The 15,988-nt window shown below is 35.7% G+C and overlaps 2 protein-coding genes across 3 annotated transcripts in view; both read left to right on the top strand.

Moving 5' to 3' along the window:
• LOC107681784 (epidermal growth factor receptor-like) overlaps nucleotides 1-11,714 on the top strand; it is a 71,728-nt gene extending 60,014 nt beyond the window's left edge. Inside the window, exons 21-28 of one of the 2 annotated variants that reach the window (XM_016478114.1) lie at nucleotides 417-572; nucleotides 937-1,012; nucleotides 1,175-1,321; nucleotides 1,569-1,666; nucleotides 1,746-1,910; nucleotides 7,499-7,540; nucleotides 9,532-9,634; nucleotides 10,765-11,714. In XM_016478114.1, the coding sequence (XP_016333600.1) occupies nucleotides 417-572; nucleotides 937-1,012; nucleotides 1,175-1,321; nucleotides 1,569-1,666; nucleotides 1,746-1,910; nucleotides 7,499-7,540; nucleotides 9,532-9,634; nucleotides 10,765-11,129 (1,152 nt within the window). In that variant the 3' untranslated portion in view covers nucleotides 11,130-11,714. Of the gene's footprint in view, nucleotides 1-416; nucleotides 573-936; nucleotides 1,013-1,174; nucleotides 1,322-1,568; nucleotides 1,667-1,745; nucleotides 1,911-5,283; nucleotides 5,326-7,498; nucleotides 7,541-9,531; nucleotides 9,635-10,764 lie in introns of both variants that reach the window. The other variant, XM_016478115.1, reaches the window with a different exon arrangement.
• A 2,495-nt stretch (nucleotides 11,715-14,209) lies between these two features.
• The window catches only part of LOC107681682 (Niemann-Pick C1 protein-like), a 27,544-nt gene continuing 25,765 nt past the window's right edge, over nucleotides 14,210-15,988 (top strand). Inside the window, exon 1 of the mRNA XM_016477999.1 lies at nucleotides 14,210-14,359. Coding sequence (XP_016333485.1) covers nucleotides 14,252-14,359 — 108 coding nt within the window. The 5' untranslated portion in view covers nucleotides 14,210-14,251. The remainder of the gene's footprint in view (nucleotides 14,360-15,988) is intronic.

The following is a 15,988-nucleotide window of genomic DNA, read 5'->3' as shown; positions in this document are numbered from 1 at the left end:
CCATTTACACGTGAAATGCATAAAAAAACTATTAATGTATGCAAATAATAAAAATTCATTCACTTCTGATAATATTTTTTTTAAATGCCGCATATTGAAGTATTGCAGTGTGTGAGTTCCACTATTTTTCCATCCATGTGTCTCCATATGATGACATTGTTCCGTTTGGATCTGTTAAAGTTTCCGTATGTGGCTCATAAACACGTAACATTTGGTCTTTTCATTATTGCATTATTGAAGTTCCAGATGTAAATACTCCTGTATCATAACATTTAAATAAGCTTTTGGGATGATATGCAGTCATGAAGCCCATATTAATGAATTGTATTCTGTTGTCGATAAATTTTTTAAAGGAGTACATCATTATATTTACTTATGTCAACTAAAATCTTTTGAAATTCTCTGACTTTTATTAGGGCATGAATTACCTAGAAGAGCGCCATCTTGTGCACAGAGACTTGGCTGCTCGTAATGTGTTGGTAAAGACCCCTCAGCATGTGAAGATCACTGATTTTGGCTTGGCCAAGCTGTTGAATGCCGATGAGAAGGAGTATCACGCAGATGGTGGAAAGGTCTGTTATTTCTTTTTTGAGAAAGTGGATCTTGATGACAGAAGTTTAGCAGTTTTTCATTTTACTAGATGAAAACTGTCCCTAAACTGTCAAGTCAAATTTATTTGTAAAAAGATTTTCCCAGTACACATCATTTCAAAGCAGCTTTACAGAAATACTGTAGTGTATATAAAGCTTTAGTGCTTTAGCATAAACTATCATAAAATGAATGAGGTGATGAATATGGCCTTATTAGTGTCTCAACGGTGTAAGGCTAGGACTACTAACAATCAGACATTCACCTTTAGAATGCATCTAATGTGTTCACTTCCAATTCAAACATTTGAAATAGAGATTTTTATCATCTATCTATATCCTTCAACAGGTGCCAATAAAATGGATGGCACTGGAATCCATCCTGCACAGAACATACACCCACCAGAGTGACGTCTGGAGTTACGGTTAGTAACAGATTTCTAATGTCAGAAATATTTGCCATTGCTTTTTTCAGACGGTAAAGTTAACTTTTTTTTTTTGTTTGTTTATTTTACTAATATAGACTTCAGTGTAAAAAAGGAAGCTTGTTAAGAAAAGAAAAATAATTGAATGATACACTACTTTAGGTGTGACAGTCTGGGAACTGATGACATTTGGAACAAAGCCCTATGATGGGATTCCTGCAAGTGGAATTGCTGAAGTTCTAGAGAAAGGAGAAAGACTTCCTCAGCCTCCTATCTGCACTATTGATGTGTACATGATAATGGTCAAATGTAAGTTTGAATCATTGCTGTATTATGTAGTACTTTCTTCCCATTTAATAAATGGTTTTCACACATGAAACATATTAATATTAATATTTTCAATGCTTCATTTTGAGCATGTCAGCCAATATCTAATATCTATACCTATGAATAATAAATAAAGCAATACCATTAGGATGTTAGGAGATGTTACATTTGAAGTTCTTAAATTCTTTTTCATCATCTCCTTTATCATCACGTCACTGTTTTGGTCCAGGTTGGATGATCGATGCAGAGAGCAGACCTCGCTTCAGGGAGCTCATCGCTGAGTTTACTAAAATGGCACGTGACCCGCCCCGCTATCTCGTCATTCAGGTGAGAGAAGCACAAATCTGATTTCTTCACTGGAGAATTGTTCACGTATAATCACTGATGAGTGGTTTCCTGTTGGCAGGGTGATGATCGGATGCATTTACCCAGTCCTTCTGACTCCAAGTTCTACCGCAGTCTGATGAGTGGAGAGCTGGATGAAGCTGTGGATGCAGACGAGTATTTAGTGCCCAATCACAGCTTCTTCAGCAGCCCCAGCACCTCCCGCACACAGTTGCTCCATTCTGTGGTAATACGCACTCTACTGGTCCATATTCAGTTCATGACATTCTATAAGTAATTTCAAACTCTAACTCATTTCTAATGTATAGTTTCAACCTCAGTATAAAAATGCTAAAGACACCGTACAAGATTACATTACAGCCAATATAATGTTTTTTTCTCAGTTCAACAGAACAGTAGTGCTGCCCCCTAATAGTCGACTAACCGTTAGTCGACCAAAATTTTATTATTAAATTTTAGTCGCAGAAAAAAAATAAATAAATAAAAATCCACATTGGCGAAATCACGCAGATCGTTAACGGCTGGTCTATGTGATAGTACATCAGGCAGGACATCCAAACACTCACCTATCATTCATCCACCACAAATATGGCTTATCATCTGAAATATGTAAGTAGCAGCAACTTTACATGGCCGCTCAATCTAATGTTAACCTAGAGAAATGTGCGCTGTTCAAGTGTCTGTGTGGAGTGTGGAGCTGCGCACTCGCTGCAGGACAGATGGAGGCGCCGGTGCGCTCACTCGATCTTAAAATACTCCCTCATTTTTGGTCATACAGATAAGAGTAATACATGTTTTGAATCTGTAAAGACTCTACGTTTATTTTTGTGCACTCACAATAACATCAGAACATTGCGCTTTTGTAAAATAATGAAAGCAAACAGGATGCGCTTTCTGCCGTCTCGGTCTCTGTGAACTTGAGCGCGAAACTCCGTGTATATCTTTGCCTTACATACATTAAAAATATATCTATAGAGAGTGAAATGTCTTCTTTCAAATAAACCAATTCAAATGGAAATCAAATATTCTCAGATTATGTAATCCGTATGAAACATGCATACATGCGCAGCAGTACTGCGGAGATGACGAGTCAGTGTCGCCGACCTCATCTCTTAAACCGAAAACTAAGAAAGCACTAGTTTATCAGTGAATTATTAAAATGTTAATGCAGCCTCCTTCCTGTTTTTCCCTGACACATTCATAATCATTACTTCTGCCGGTGCGCTTTGGCAAGCTTTATGCGTGTGCTTGAGCGCTTATTAGGCTATGCAGGCAATTAAAGGCTCATTATAATGATTTAAATTGTTTATTAATAAACGTGTGATTAGTCGACTAATGATTAAAATGAACGACTACTAGTCGACCAGAGAAATCCTTAGTCGAGGGCAGCCCTACAGAACAGAGATTAAAAGATTACATATGCTAGCGTATTTTTTTAAATTTTATTCAGCAGAGAAAGTTATTAAATTCAGCATTAAATAAGCGACAGTAAAGACATTGTTACAAAAAAAATTATATTTCAAATAAATGCTGTTCTTTTGAACTCTCTATTAATAAACTACAAGAACCCTGAACAAAAAATCATGAAAATATACCACAAAAATATTAAGCAGCACGATGTTTTCATCACTGATAATAAGTCATGTTTCTTGAGCAGCAAATCAGCATATTAGAATGATTTCTGAAGGATCATGTGACACTAAAGATGAAATTACTTTAAAAAAAATGTTAAAATAGAAACCAGCTGTTTTAAATTTCACAATATTACTGTTTTTACTGACCAATATTAAAATGTATGCTATTTTGTTTAAATCAATTCTAAATAAAACACTAAAACTAAATAATTAAATAAATAAATAAAAATAAAATCAATAGTTAAAAAATGAAGTTAATTTAGGCATCACAGCATCATAATTAATATAATCATATATTCATTTTCAGTTTTGTTAAAAACAGTTTCACATTTTACATTTAATAGCATGCATGAATATCGGCGAATATACATCCAATATTACACAATGCCGATAAGTGAAGAAATCTCTAATATTAGCCCATAACTGATATATTGTGTGTGTGTGTGTGTGTGTGTATATATATATATATAGTACAGATTGGGTAGCTGGTTTAGAAAATCAAATTTTACCCATGGTTTGCACTGACGATTCATGTGACTCTAAGTGCATCTTCAAATGAACAGAATTGTAAACTTTATAGTGAAAAGGGGAACTTTCCCCACTTTTTTTCATGGGGAAAATGAATGTGAACTGAAAAATATTTGTTTCGAAAAGACAACTCCGCCTTTGAAAGATTAGCTATTTTATTTTGCCATGTTGCTTGTCATGTTTCTTGTCATTTTAAAACATAAGAACCATGTCTGGTTGTATTGTTAGGTTTTGTTGATAGTTTACCCTAACCCTAACCCTAACCCGATTTATAATATATCATATTTTCTGCTCTAAATTATACTAAATGCTAAATGAATGCAATAGCTCTATGGACAGCCCATCTTAAAACATCTGTCACAGCTGAACAGTCCTCGCGGTACCAGTAATGCAGTGACTGGAGGCGATATCAAATCTGATGACAGTGTTGTGTGCTTTCACTCAAAAGGACAGAAAGTTCACATTGCAGAGGCCTGATTTTCGTCGTCTTCTGGCCTGGCCTCCTTCACCCACTTCCTGTTCCTCTGTCCTTCTGTCTTTTCACCTTCTCCCCCGCTTCCTCCCAGCTGCCTCCTGATTAATGACCGTTCCGCAGCAGAAAAGCAAAGCATGTCTGTCCAAGAGGACTCGCCAGGCCTCAGCATTCTGAGTGCTTCCTGGCCTCGCGCCTGCCGCTAAGTGCGTGCAAAGCTCCTTCAGCCTTTCAAGTCTGATTGCTTTCGCGGGCAACACTTGTTAAATTTTTTTTGGCAGAACGAAGGCCTTGAGCTCAGACGGAGTCTTATATAACACAGTCATTGAGGCATAGCCATTTAAGGCTGTAGTTTCTCTGACAGATGGTAGCTTATTTAGCGTATGTTTTTTTTTTCCTAGTTCCTTGTGTTTTATGAACGTGTTTTGCAAAAGAAAACCTACGACATTCTTACGTGAACTGCTGACTAAGTTTTGTTATGGTCCAGGAGCCTCAATAAGGCTGGCTTCTGTTCTCCTCATAACAGGTACAGGCCTGTTTTGTGCACATGGTGTTGAATACAAAGATTTATCCAGTCCTCAGTAATCATCTTTTTATGTCAGTTGAATGGATTAACCATAGTACAAACAGCGACTAGAAATAATACAACAAAGTGCAAAAAATACATTACCTTACATGTTAGTACTACAACCCTATCACAGGGGTCTTCAAAAGGAGAAGATGCAAGTTCAGCTAAATGCTTCATTACCCCTCCCATATTAAAATGTGTTCATTACAATTAGTTATTTTAATGGCTTTGCAATGTATATGTATAAAGTTCAATCAAGCTTCCAATACCCATTTGCACTGTTTATTGAAAAACTAGCGAAAAATTGTTTATTTCACAACAGTATTTGGTATATGTTACAAATATATACTTGTTTTTAAAGAGTTAATAATAAACACATGATTACTTTTTTGTTTAGAGTCTCAACAGCAGCATTGGGAACTGTCATAGCAGAAATGGGGTAAGTTACTCATATCAAGTCAAATTAAATCACATTTTATGTATAAAGATAAAGATACAATAAAAAACAACTATAGTTGACCACTGTGCTGTACAAACCATACTGAAATAAATGTTAAAAACATAAAAAGTGTGTATACACTTAATAGGCCGCAATGCAATAAAGGGAGGAGACATCAAAAGTGATTCACCTTAGACTGTAGGAGCAGTTATAAGTTTGGGTAACATGATAAGCTTTTTATATAGATATAAATTCAGATTCAGATTAAACTAATCAGGGGAAACCAGAAGACTATTCCACAGTTTTGGCCTGATAGAAACAACACGGTCATGTCCCAACCATGTCCCAGTCTGAATCTCAGGATTATCAACAGTCTTAGCTCAGATCAACTCAGAGATCTAACAGATGTATTTGGATTCAGAAGATCAGAGAGAATTTTAAAATCTATTCTGTAATGGAACAGCAGCCAGTTCAGAAAACATAATATAGGGGAGATATAATCAAATTTCCGGGTGCCAGTCTGGAATCTGGCATTTTGAACTACATTCAAATTTGTATTTGAAGACGATTGATATTAGATTGACTTATTCCAATAGAAAGAGAATTGCAGTAGTCAAGTCGAGTTGTATCACTCTCTCAAACTCTGCAAAAGCTAAGAAACTCTTATCCTTAGCAATTTTAAGTGAAAAATGGATTTAACTACAGCATTTATCTGTTTTTTAAATGGTTTGCACTGACGATTCATGTGACTCTAAGTGCATCTTCAAATGAACAGAATTGTAAACTTTATAGTGAAAAGGGGAACTTTCCCCACTTTTTTTCATGGGGAAAATGTGAACTGAAAAATATTTGTTTCGAAAAGACAACTCCGCCTTTGAAAGATTAGCTATTTTATTTTGCCATGTTGCTTGTCATGTTTCTTGTCATTTTAAAACATAAGAACCATGTCTGGTTGTATTGTTAGGTTTTGTTGATAGTTTACCCTAACCCTAACCCTAACCCGATTTATAATATATCATATTTTCTGCTCTAAATTATACTAAATGCTAAATGAATGCAATAGGTCTATGGACAGCCCATCTTAAAACATCTGTCACAGCTGAACAGTCCTCGCGGTACCAGTAATGCAGTGACTGGAGGCGATATCAAATCTGATGACAGTGTTGTGTGCTTTCACTCAAAAGGACAGAAAGTTCACATTGCAGAGGCCTGATTTTCGTCGTCTTCTGGCCTGGCCTCCTTCACCCACTTCCTGTTCCTCTGTCCTTCTGTCTTTTCACCTTCTCCCCCGCTTCCTCCCAGCTGCCTCCTGATTAATGACCGTTCCGCAGCAGAAAAGCAAAGCATGTCTGTCCAAGAGGACTCGCCAGGCCTCAGCATTCTGAGTGCTTCCTGGCCTCGCGCCTGCCGCTAAGTGCGTGCAAAGCTCCTTCAGCCTTTCAAGTCTGATTGCTTTCGCGGGCAACACTTGTTAAATTTTTTTTGGCAGAACGAAGGCCTTGAGCTCAGACGGAGTCTTATATAACACAGTCATTGAGGCATAGCCATTTAAGGCTGTAGTTTCTCTGACAGATGGTAGCTTATTTAGCGTATGTTTTTTTTTTCCTAGTTCCTTGTGTTTTATGAACGTGTTTTGCAAAAGAAAACCTACGACATTCTTACGTGAACTGCTGACTAAGTTTTGTTATGGTCCAGGAGCCTCAATAAGGCTGGCTTCTGTTCTCCTCATAACAGGTACAGGCCTGTTTTGTGCACATGGTGTTGAATACAAAGATTTATCCAGTCCTCAGTAATCATCTTTTTATGTCAGTTGAATGGATTAACCATAGTACAAACAGCGACTAGAAATAATACAACAAAGTGCAAAAAATACATTACCTTACATGTTAGTACTACAACCCTATCACAGGGGTCTTCAAAAGGAGAAGATGCAAGTTCAGCTAAATGCTTCATTACCCCTCCCATATTAAAATGTGTTCATTACAATTAGTTATTTTAATGGCTTTGCAATGTATATGTATAAAGTTCAATCAAGCTTCCAATACCCATTTGCACTGTTTATTGAAAAACTAGCGAAAAATAGTTTATTTCACAACAGTATTTGGTATATGTTACAAATATATACTTGTTTTTAAAGAGTTAATAATAAACACATGATTACTTTTTTGTTTAGAGTCTCAACAGCAGCATTGGGAACTGTCATAGCAGAAATGGGGTAAGTTACTCATATCAAGTCAAATTAAATCACATTTTATGTATAAAGATAAAGATACAATAAAAAACAACTATAGTTGACCACTGTGCTGTACAAACCATACTGAAATAAATGTTAAAAACATAAAAAGTGTGTATACACTTAATAGGCCGCAATGCAATAAAGGGAGGAGACATCAAAAGTGATTCACCTTAGACTGTAGGAGCAGTTATAAGTTTGGGTAACATGATAAGCTTTTTATATAGATATAAATTCAGATTCAGATTAAACTAATCAGGGGAAACCAGAAGACTATTCCACAGTTTTGGCCTGATAGAAACAACACGGTCATGTCCCAACCATGTCCCAGTCTGAATCTCAGGATTATCAACAGTCTTAGCTCAGATCAACTCAGAGATCTAACAGATGTATTTGGATTCAGAAGATCAGAGAGAATTTTAAAATCTATTCTGTAATGGAACAGCAGCCAGTTCAGAAAACATAATATAGGGGAGATATAATCAAATTTCCGGGTGCCAGTCTGGAATCTGGCATTTTGAACTACATTCAAATTTGTATTTGAAGACGATTGATATTAGATTGACTTATTCCAATAGAAAGAGAATTGCAGTAGTCAAGTCGAGTTGTATCACTCTCTCAAACTCTGCAAAAGCTAAGAAACTCTTATCCTTAGCAATTTTAAGTGAAAAATGGATTTAACTACAGCATTTATCTGTTTTTTAAATGTGAGTGCAGAATCAAAAATAACACAAAATACTTTTTTACATATAGGAGACCATTTACATGTAGGAGACCAAATCTCCCAAGTCACAATCAGAGATACCTAAAAGGCCTGAAAGTGCAAACACAATAACCTCTGGTTGGCTCTCATTAAGAAGTAAAAAAAAACTCAAATAAAAAAAAAGTAAGAAAACCATGACTTGATATAAGACAGGTACACGGCTACAGGACCTTAAGCATTGTTTTGTCATTTTGCTTCAAGGGCAAATATATTTGGATGTCTTCTGCATAGAAATGAAATAACACCCCATGCTTCATAAAAATAGAATCCAAAGGAGGCATATATAATAAGAACAGAACATTGGCCAAAATGGAGCCCTGAGGAACTCCATAATTCAAAGCAAAAATAGATTAAGAAAAACCATCAAGACAAAAAGTCAGACATCAAGAGAGTATCACATTGCTAACTAATAACTTGCACAACCAAAAAAAATAAATAAATAAGTAAATAGGAGAACATCTCATCGATTTTAAGACTGCAGTAGCAGTTATTATAGCATGTGCATTTCAGATTTAAAACACCATGGTGTTTCTTTAACTATTTGCCACTTAAAAGAATTTCTCATGCAGTTGTTATTTATTTATTTTTTATTGTTAATATGAACAAATGTAATGGAACCAGGACATCTTTAGTGTAAATGGCATGGAGGAAATTACATTTTATAAATTTTTCTCATTATTATTATTTTTTTGATCCTAAATGCATAGTAATTTTTTTTTTTTTCGTAATTTTACAAAATTATCGATTGGAAATTGCGCACAATAAAATACTGTTAATGATATTCACCTTTACTGGTCATGGTGTAATTCATCCCACAACTGAGAGTCAGAATTTGTGTGAAAATTTCCATAAATAATTTTCAGACAATACATATTGAAACGGTCTGTTCAAATGATCATAGTTTTAGAAAGAAATTTTTTTTTTATATATATATATATATATATATATATATATATGTATTTTCATATTTTGGGTCAAAATACATTATATTTTTTAATAAGAATTGATCAACCTGGACATAAAAGTGTGTATAGCTGAAGAAACACGCAATATAAAAATGAAATGTAAGACAAAGGTCTACTTGCTACACAACTGTACCCAGCTGTGCTTTTGTAATCTTCTAGCCAGTCACCTATTGACAATTACAGGAAATGAAACCTGTTTAACCAAAATGACACTTGCTAAGTAATATACTTTTATTTTCTCTCAGAATGGTTTCCCAGGAAGGGAGAACAGCATGGTTCTGCGTTACATCCCAGATCCGACAGAACGCTTCCACGAGGGAGACTTCCAGCCCGCTCCAGGTTGGAATGGTACGAGCACAGGATGGAGGGGTTTTTTAAAGACTTTAGAGAGTTAAAGTGTTTAACTTGTTCAAATGGTCTCACATATTGTTAGACATATTATCATCTTATCTCTTGTAATATCTCCTGAAATTAAAATATGCTGAAGGAGGACAAAAATGGCATAAAGAGGCACATTTTATTTTATGGTGAAATGAGCACCTCAATGTTGCTTAATGTTGATCTTGCATTCTTTTGGTTTGCTCTGATTTGCACTCTTAAAGGGAGAGTAAAAATGTAATAATTTACTGACCCTTGTGTATTTTCAAAGCTGTTCCAAAGCAAAATTTTAAGAATTTTCACACTGCTTTTTTACATAAATCAAAATCATCAGAGGCTGTCAGGCACAATAATTTACTGACCCTTGTGTATTTTCAAAGCTGTTCCAAAGCAAAATTTTAAGAATTTTCACACTGCTTTTACATAAATCAAAATCATCAGAGGCTGTCAGGCACGTACAGTATACACTACTTGTACGTGGGGGGAAGTCGTGGCCTAATGGTTAGAGAGTCGGACTTGTAACCCAAAGGTTGCGGGTTCGAGTCTCGTACCGTCAGGGATTGTAGGTGGGGGGAGTGAATGTACAGCACTCTCTCCACCTTCAATACCATGACTGAAGTGCCCTTGAGCAAGGCACCGAACCCCCAACTGCTCCCCGGGTGCCGCAGCATAAATGGCTGCCCACTGCTCCGGGTGTGTGTTCACAGTGTGTGTGTGTTCACTGCTGTGTGTGTGCACTTAGGATGGGATAAATGCAGAGCACTAATTCCTAGTCACCATACTTGGCCACATGTCACGTCACTTGTGGGCTCTAAGTTTTTGCATTAGGAGCAGCCCAAACTTTAAGTCTCTTTTCACGAAAAACACTTCAGATTTCACTTTCAAATCTCAGAATGTTTAAATTTTGCGCATTGTGAAGAGTTACCTTTTTCAAAATATATAATGAAGTCATACAAGGTTGTGTGAAGCACCTTTTCAAATGGAAGAAAAAAAATGGAAGAAGAAATTATATTTCAATGCCTTTGCATCCCAAGAGAAATGGTGTGTTTGTTTGCGTTAATAACTTGTGTATTTAACCCCATATTGTCCTCTTTTTCCAGAATATATCAACCAGAATGAATCATTGATGTCCAGCATGACCAACCCAGTATACCAACACCCCGGACCTCCCCGCACACTTACACACTCTTCATCAGCGCTGGATGAAACTGAGGAAGAGTACCTGAACTGCTTTAAGAGCCCTGCTGCTGCTGCTGCTGCCGCCCCACCTGAGTATCTGAACACATCCCACACACAGCTTCTCTCCAGACAGCCGTTCTTCAGCGTACAGGGCTTCAACCCCCAGAACAGCATGGACAACCCAGACTACCAGCAGGACTTCTGCCCCCTGGAGCTCAAAACACACACCAACGGCCACTTGCCGGCTGCGGAAAATGCAGAATATATGGGGCTGGAAGTGCACTAGCACATTATGGAGAAGAGTAACTGTTAATAATGAGCCACTTTACAGTAGATAAAGATGGAAGGACATCTATTTATAGCGGATACGCAGGCAAACATTTTGCAGAAAGAGCTTTTCATAACCTGGGCTACCTTTCAAATATGCTTGTTTGGTTTTGAGCTAGACTTGGTTGGATCAAACAACTGTGGCTCTCTCCAAAGTGACTATGAATGACAACAGGATATGAATCCCACATCGATGCCAGTGGAAACATGCATGAAATGGCATATCATGAAACAAGCTTGTCGACCCATGTAAAGACTGCTTTTAGGTAATCTGGTTTCAGTCATGTTAATAATGTTTGAAATGAGAAAACACCATTGTACTGTGCTCAGTAGTGTCTGTAATCATTAAACTTTTAAAGATATAGTTGCACCAAAGTACTTGGACACTTAAGTCACTTTTAAAAATCCATTGCATTAGATACGAAATATTACAGTATGTGACATCTTTCAAAACTTTGGATTCAGTAAGACATTATTAAAGAAAAATAATTCGTATTTTTACTCAGCAAAGTTTCAATTCATCAAAAGTGACAGTAAAGCCTTTAACATTGTTACAAAAAATTGAACTTTCATTAAAGAATCCTAAAAAAATTCCCTCAAAAAATATTAAGCAAAAAAAACTATTTTCAGCATTACTTAAAATCATAATAATAAGATATGTTTCTTAATCACCAAGTTAGCATATTAGAACGATTTCTGAAGGATCATGTGACACTGAAGACTGGAGTAATGGCTGCTAAAAACTTTGTCATCACAGGAGTGAATTACATTTTAAAATACATTAAAATTGTAACAATATTTTACAATATTACTGTTTTTACTGTATTTTTGATCAAATAAGTACAGCCTTGGTGAGCATAAGAGACTTATTTCAAAAATATTACAGATCCCAAACATTTGAAAGGTGGTTTATCTACTACTTCATACTTCAAAAACCTAATAAACATGTTTGCGATATATTTATGTGCATTAAATGCCCTTTGTATTAATATTGTGTTGTATAGGCTAATACAGAGCCATTTGCACATCTTTAATAGTGACTCATGTGTCCAAATACTTTTCGGAAACACTATGTAAGCTGAACTCAAGAGGTTGTTTAATTCCTCTCTGCTGTGAATGAAAGTCAAATTTGAGTTAAATTTCAGATTTAACTGCTATGTTTTTGCTGGAAATGTTGGCTGTGTGGACAGGGCTGTGACAATGATCCATGTATGGATAGATTCAGCTTCGTCCGAAGGCCAACATATGACTGGTACTTACTGTCTGTAATATATGGCTGACATTTGCATTATTGTATCTAACATATCCATTGTCATAAAAACCACATATGGGGTCACTCATATATTCCATTTCTGTTTGTTCGTCCATGTGTTTTCACCCTCCTGTACCTTACTTGACTTTTGTAATAGTAACTCGATGAATCTGACACATATCTCACAGACAGAACATATCTTGAGCTCTATGATGGCTATGTTGCACAAAGCAAAGTAATGTGGTTGGATATATTAAATTCGCTCTTGCTTTGATCATTTGTATTTGCTCTCAAAACATGGTGACAATGTTCTTTCTTGTCCTTTGTTATATAAGAAGTCAAATCAATAAAGACTTGTTTTTATAAGAGTCGGTCTGTACTTGTTAATTGCGTGTGATACCAACAGTAGCAATCTAATCAGGGCTAATTTCATCAAAGCTGTTTTAATCATTACGTCTAATCAATAGTCATGATTGAACTCAACAGTTATGCATATCACCCACTTTCATGATCACAAACATGTGAAAAAGATCAAAGGTTAAAGAACCAGTGTTTTGGTGGCTTATATCAAGCTAACAAAAATATGCTTTAAGAATGTTTTGCTAATGTTCCTAGTTCTGAAGATGTTATGTCTTATTTTTTTCTCTGAACATTCAAAATGTGTGTGTTTATTTGTTATATATTTATTTATTTGTTTTTTCTTGGTTATACAAACTTTAAGGGAACATTCAGTATATAATTTTGCAAACATTATTGGATTGTTACTTTTGAATGTTCTCTGAATGTTCTAAAACAAATAGTAACATTTAAAAATGTTAGACAAACATCCAACTAAAACATTTAAGAAAAATAGTTCCATGAATGATGTATAAACAATGTTTTTGTGCTAATGTTTTGAGAATATTGTTAAAAACCATAAAAATCTGTTTAAACTGTCATATAATGAACTTGTTACAAAAGGGGAAAATGAAATAGTAACCTCAAAAAAACATAATTCATCATGATTGCTAAAATAACCTAAATATAATATAAAATCAGCTAATAGTTTATTTAAATGATTAAAGTTGTAATGTTATGGGTGGACAATACTTGGCCTAATTTTGTTGTTGTTGTTTTTAAATTAAACACTTGCTTAGGAAATACAAATGTGAAAAACGCCAAGGGCAAAAGCCAGGCATTCAAGGATGGCCAAACAAAAAATTCAAGAGAGAGAGAGAAAAATACATAAAACAAAAATAAAAAAATAAATATATATATATATACATATACATAAGCAGATCACACAACAATAAACATAATCTTTCCTACAAAACATGCATTAATTATTAAATAAAAATTATACAAAAAGGCCAAAAAGTGACCATACATTCAAAGTTTTAGTTGCCTTTTTTTTTTTTTTTACTGGAGGTACATAAAGATTTAATGTAGATTTTAATATCTTCTTTGAAAATACTTGGCCTAATACTTTCATAGTTTCGAAACATGACAGCCTATTCTACAGAACAGGCTTGGCTCATGAATATTAATATTGTCAATCACGCGTCCAGTCGTAACATTGGCCTTCAACAAATCAACTAGGCCTGCTTGGCAAACGTCGCGTTACTAATTAACATTCATGAGCCACGCCGTCGCCATATTAGGTGCAGTTCTCAGATTCCTCCTCTAGATGGCATCGCTACATTAAACAAGAGCCTTTGAATCTCTCAGTGGCTCTGCATTACACACTCTAGACCGGTAGGTGGCAGCAACTCTGAATCCCACGAATATCCAGTCAGAGGAAGGCTGGACTGTGTTTAAAAACAGGAAATAAGAGAGCTTCAACCCAACAGATGAGAGTTACTCTAGAGAAGAGCTCAGGAGTCAGAGGAGCGATGCTTCTACCGGGGAGAAAACAGCTTTTCTGTCTTTTATGGACCATCATTTTATTATCACAGTGGGTAAGTGTGGCGATTATTTGTTGTTGTGACTGTAGCTAACGTTAGTGTAACGTATCTCTTTGTAGCCTAGCACAAACTTGAGCCAGCCTGACAGTTTTCAAGAGTTGTCAGATCATGTCTCTTCGAATCCCAAAAGCGATGATGATGTGTATTTGTTGAAGTCAAAGGCTTGGCTTTAAAAGCATGTCATGTATCTTTGTCGTTATAAGAGTAAAACGAGCTCTTTTCTTCTTGTTAAACTCCAGTCAAAGGTTGTGGACAGACAGAGGAAATATGATTTGCTACATCATGTGAATCAGCTGTCAGTCTTTGCAGATTTACATGGCAGCACATGATCTAACATGCAAGATCAGCTTTTAGCAGATTAGAACTGCTGTTATGGTGTTTTTAAAGGATGGAAAGAGCGCTTTCTGTTAAGCGGCTTCGCGTTAGGATTGTCAAATGTGCTTTTGCATTAAGACACACTGGATGACTCCTAAAACCTATTGAGCCACTTGTCTAGGCAGCTTTGTTTTGGGCCCGTTTCAAATTTTCGAATTTAATTTTAGGTTTGTGATGGCCAAAAATGCTGTCTAGGCTCTGGTAAATTAGCTCACTAGGTTTTGAGACGCAACAACGCTTCCATGTTGACTGAAAATAGATGCAGACAGGGGATTATCCGTTCCAGTTCATGTGCTTTTGCTTTCATTTAATTTTTCCGTCAATAAAACAGGATTCTTTTTCATTTTTGTGGACTGTTTCTTTGCGAATGATATCCAAGTCTAATCTCATGTTGTTTAAAATGTCACATTCTCTGTTTGACCCAATTCTTAACGTCTAATCTCAAACCTTTAATCCAAATAAATAAAACAAATTTTCTCATGTAGTGGTCTTTTAACATATTTTTGGCTCATGTGAATGACCGTGAGTCAGAATATGATTGCTCACCTCTATGTTAGTAACCTAAGAAGACAAACATCATAGTGTTTGGTAACCAAGTGACTCTAGCTGAGCTCATTTGTTTGGCCTTCCTATTTCTGACTGCATAAATACCAAAGAATAGCATCAGCTTTCTAATAGATTCTCAATTTTAAAAGCTTTACAGTTTGTGAAACTGCTTTAGCTACTTATCTAAAAATACCCTTGGTCTGTCAGAATAAGTACTGAAAGACCTGCGCTAATAATAAGCAGTGGCTCAGGAAAACTGAAACTACCCTCAAAGTTTAGACAGAAGATTTGTTTGGACTGTATACTGATTCCTGGACATTGAGACAAAACAGTTTACAACAACACTGCAAAAAATCAATTAGGTTAGGGTATCAAGGAGCAATTTTAAATGAATCTGTTCAACATATTCAGAGGTATTCACTGATATTGGGTGCACTGTTCTGCTTCAATTTTCTTACAAACTGTCAACACGAGGCCAAGACTTGTCTCAGACTCAAGTGTGCTAGTCTCGACAACAACACTGCATATTTTTGATCTGTTGAAATCTCAAAACAGTCAGATAGAAAATAATGTTGACATATAACCATATTTTGCATAATGCATGTCTTAAAGGGGTCATGTGATGCTGCTAAAAAGAACATAATTTTGTGTATTTGGTGTAATGAAATGTTTATGCGGTTTAAAGTAAAAAAAAAAACATTA

Source organism: Sinocyclocheilus anshuiensis, unplaced genomic scaffold (genome assembly GCF_001515605.1).
Source record: "Sinocyclocheilus anshuiensis isolate Anshui unplaced genomic scaffold, SAMN03320099.WGS_v1.1 scaffold436, whole genome shotgun sequence".
NCBI lineage: Eukaryota > Metazoa > Chordata > Actinopteri > Cypriniformes > Cyprinidae > Sinocyclocheilus > Sinocyclocheilus anshuiensis.
The sequence above is the reverse complement of the archived record's forward strand: the minus strand, read 5'-3'. Positions and strand labels throughout refer to the sequence as shown.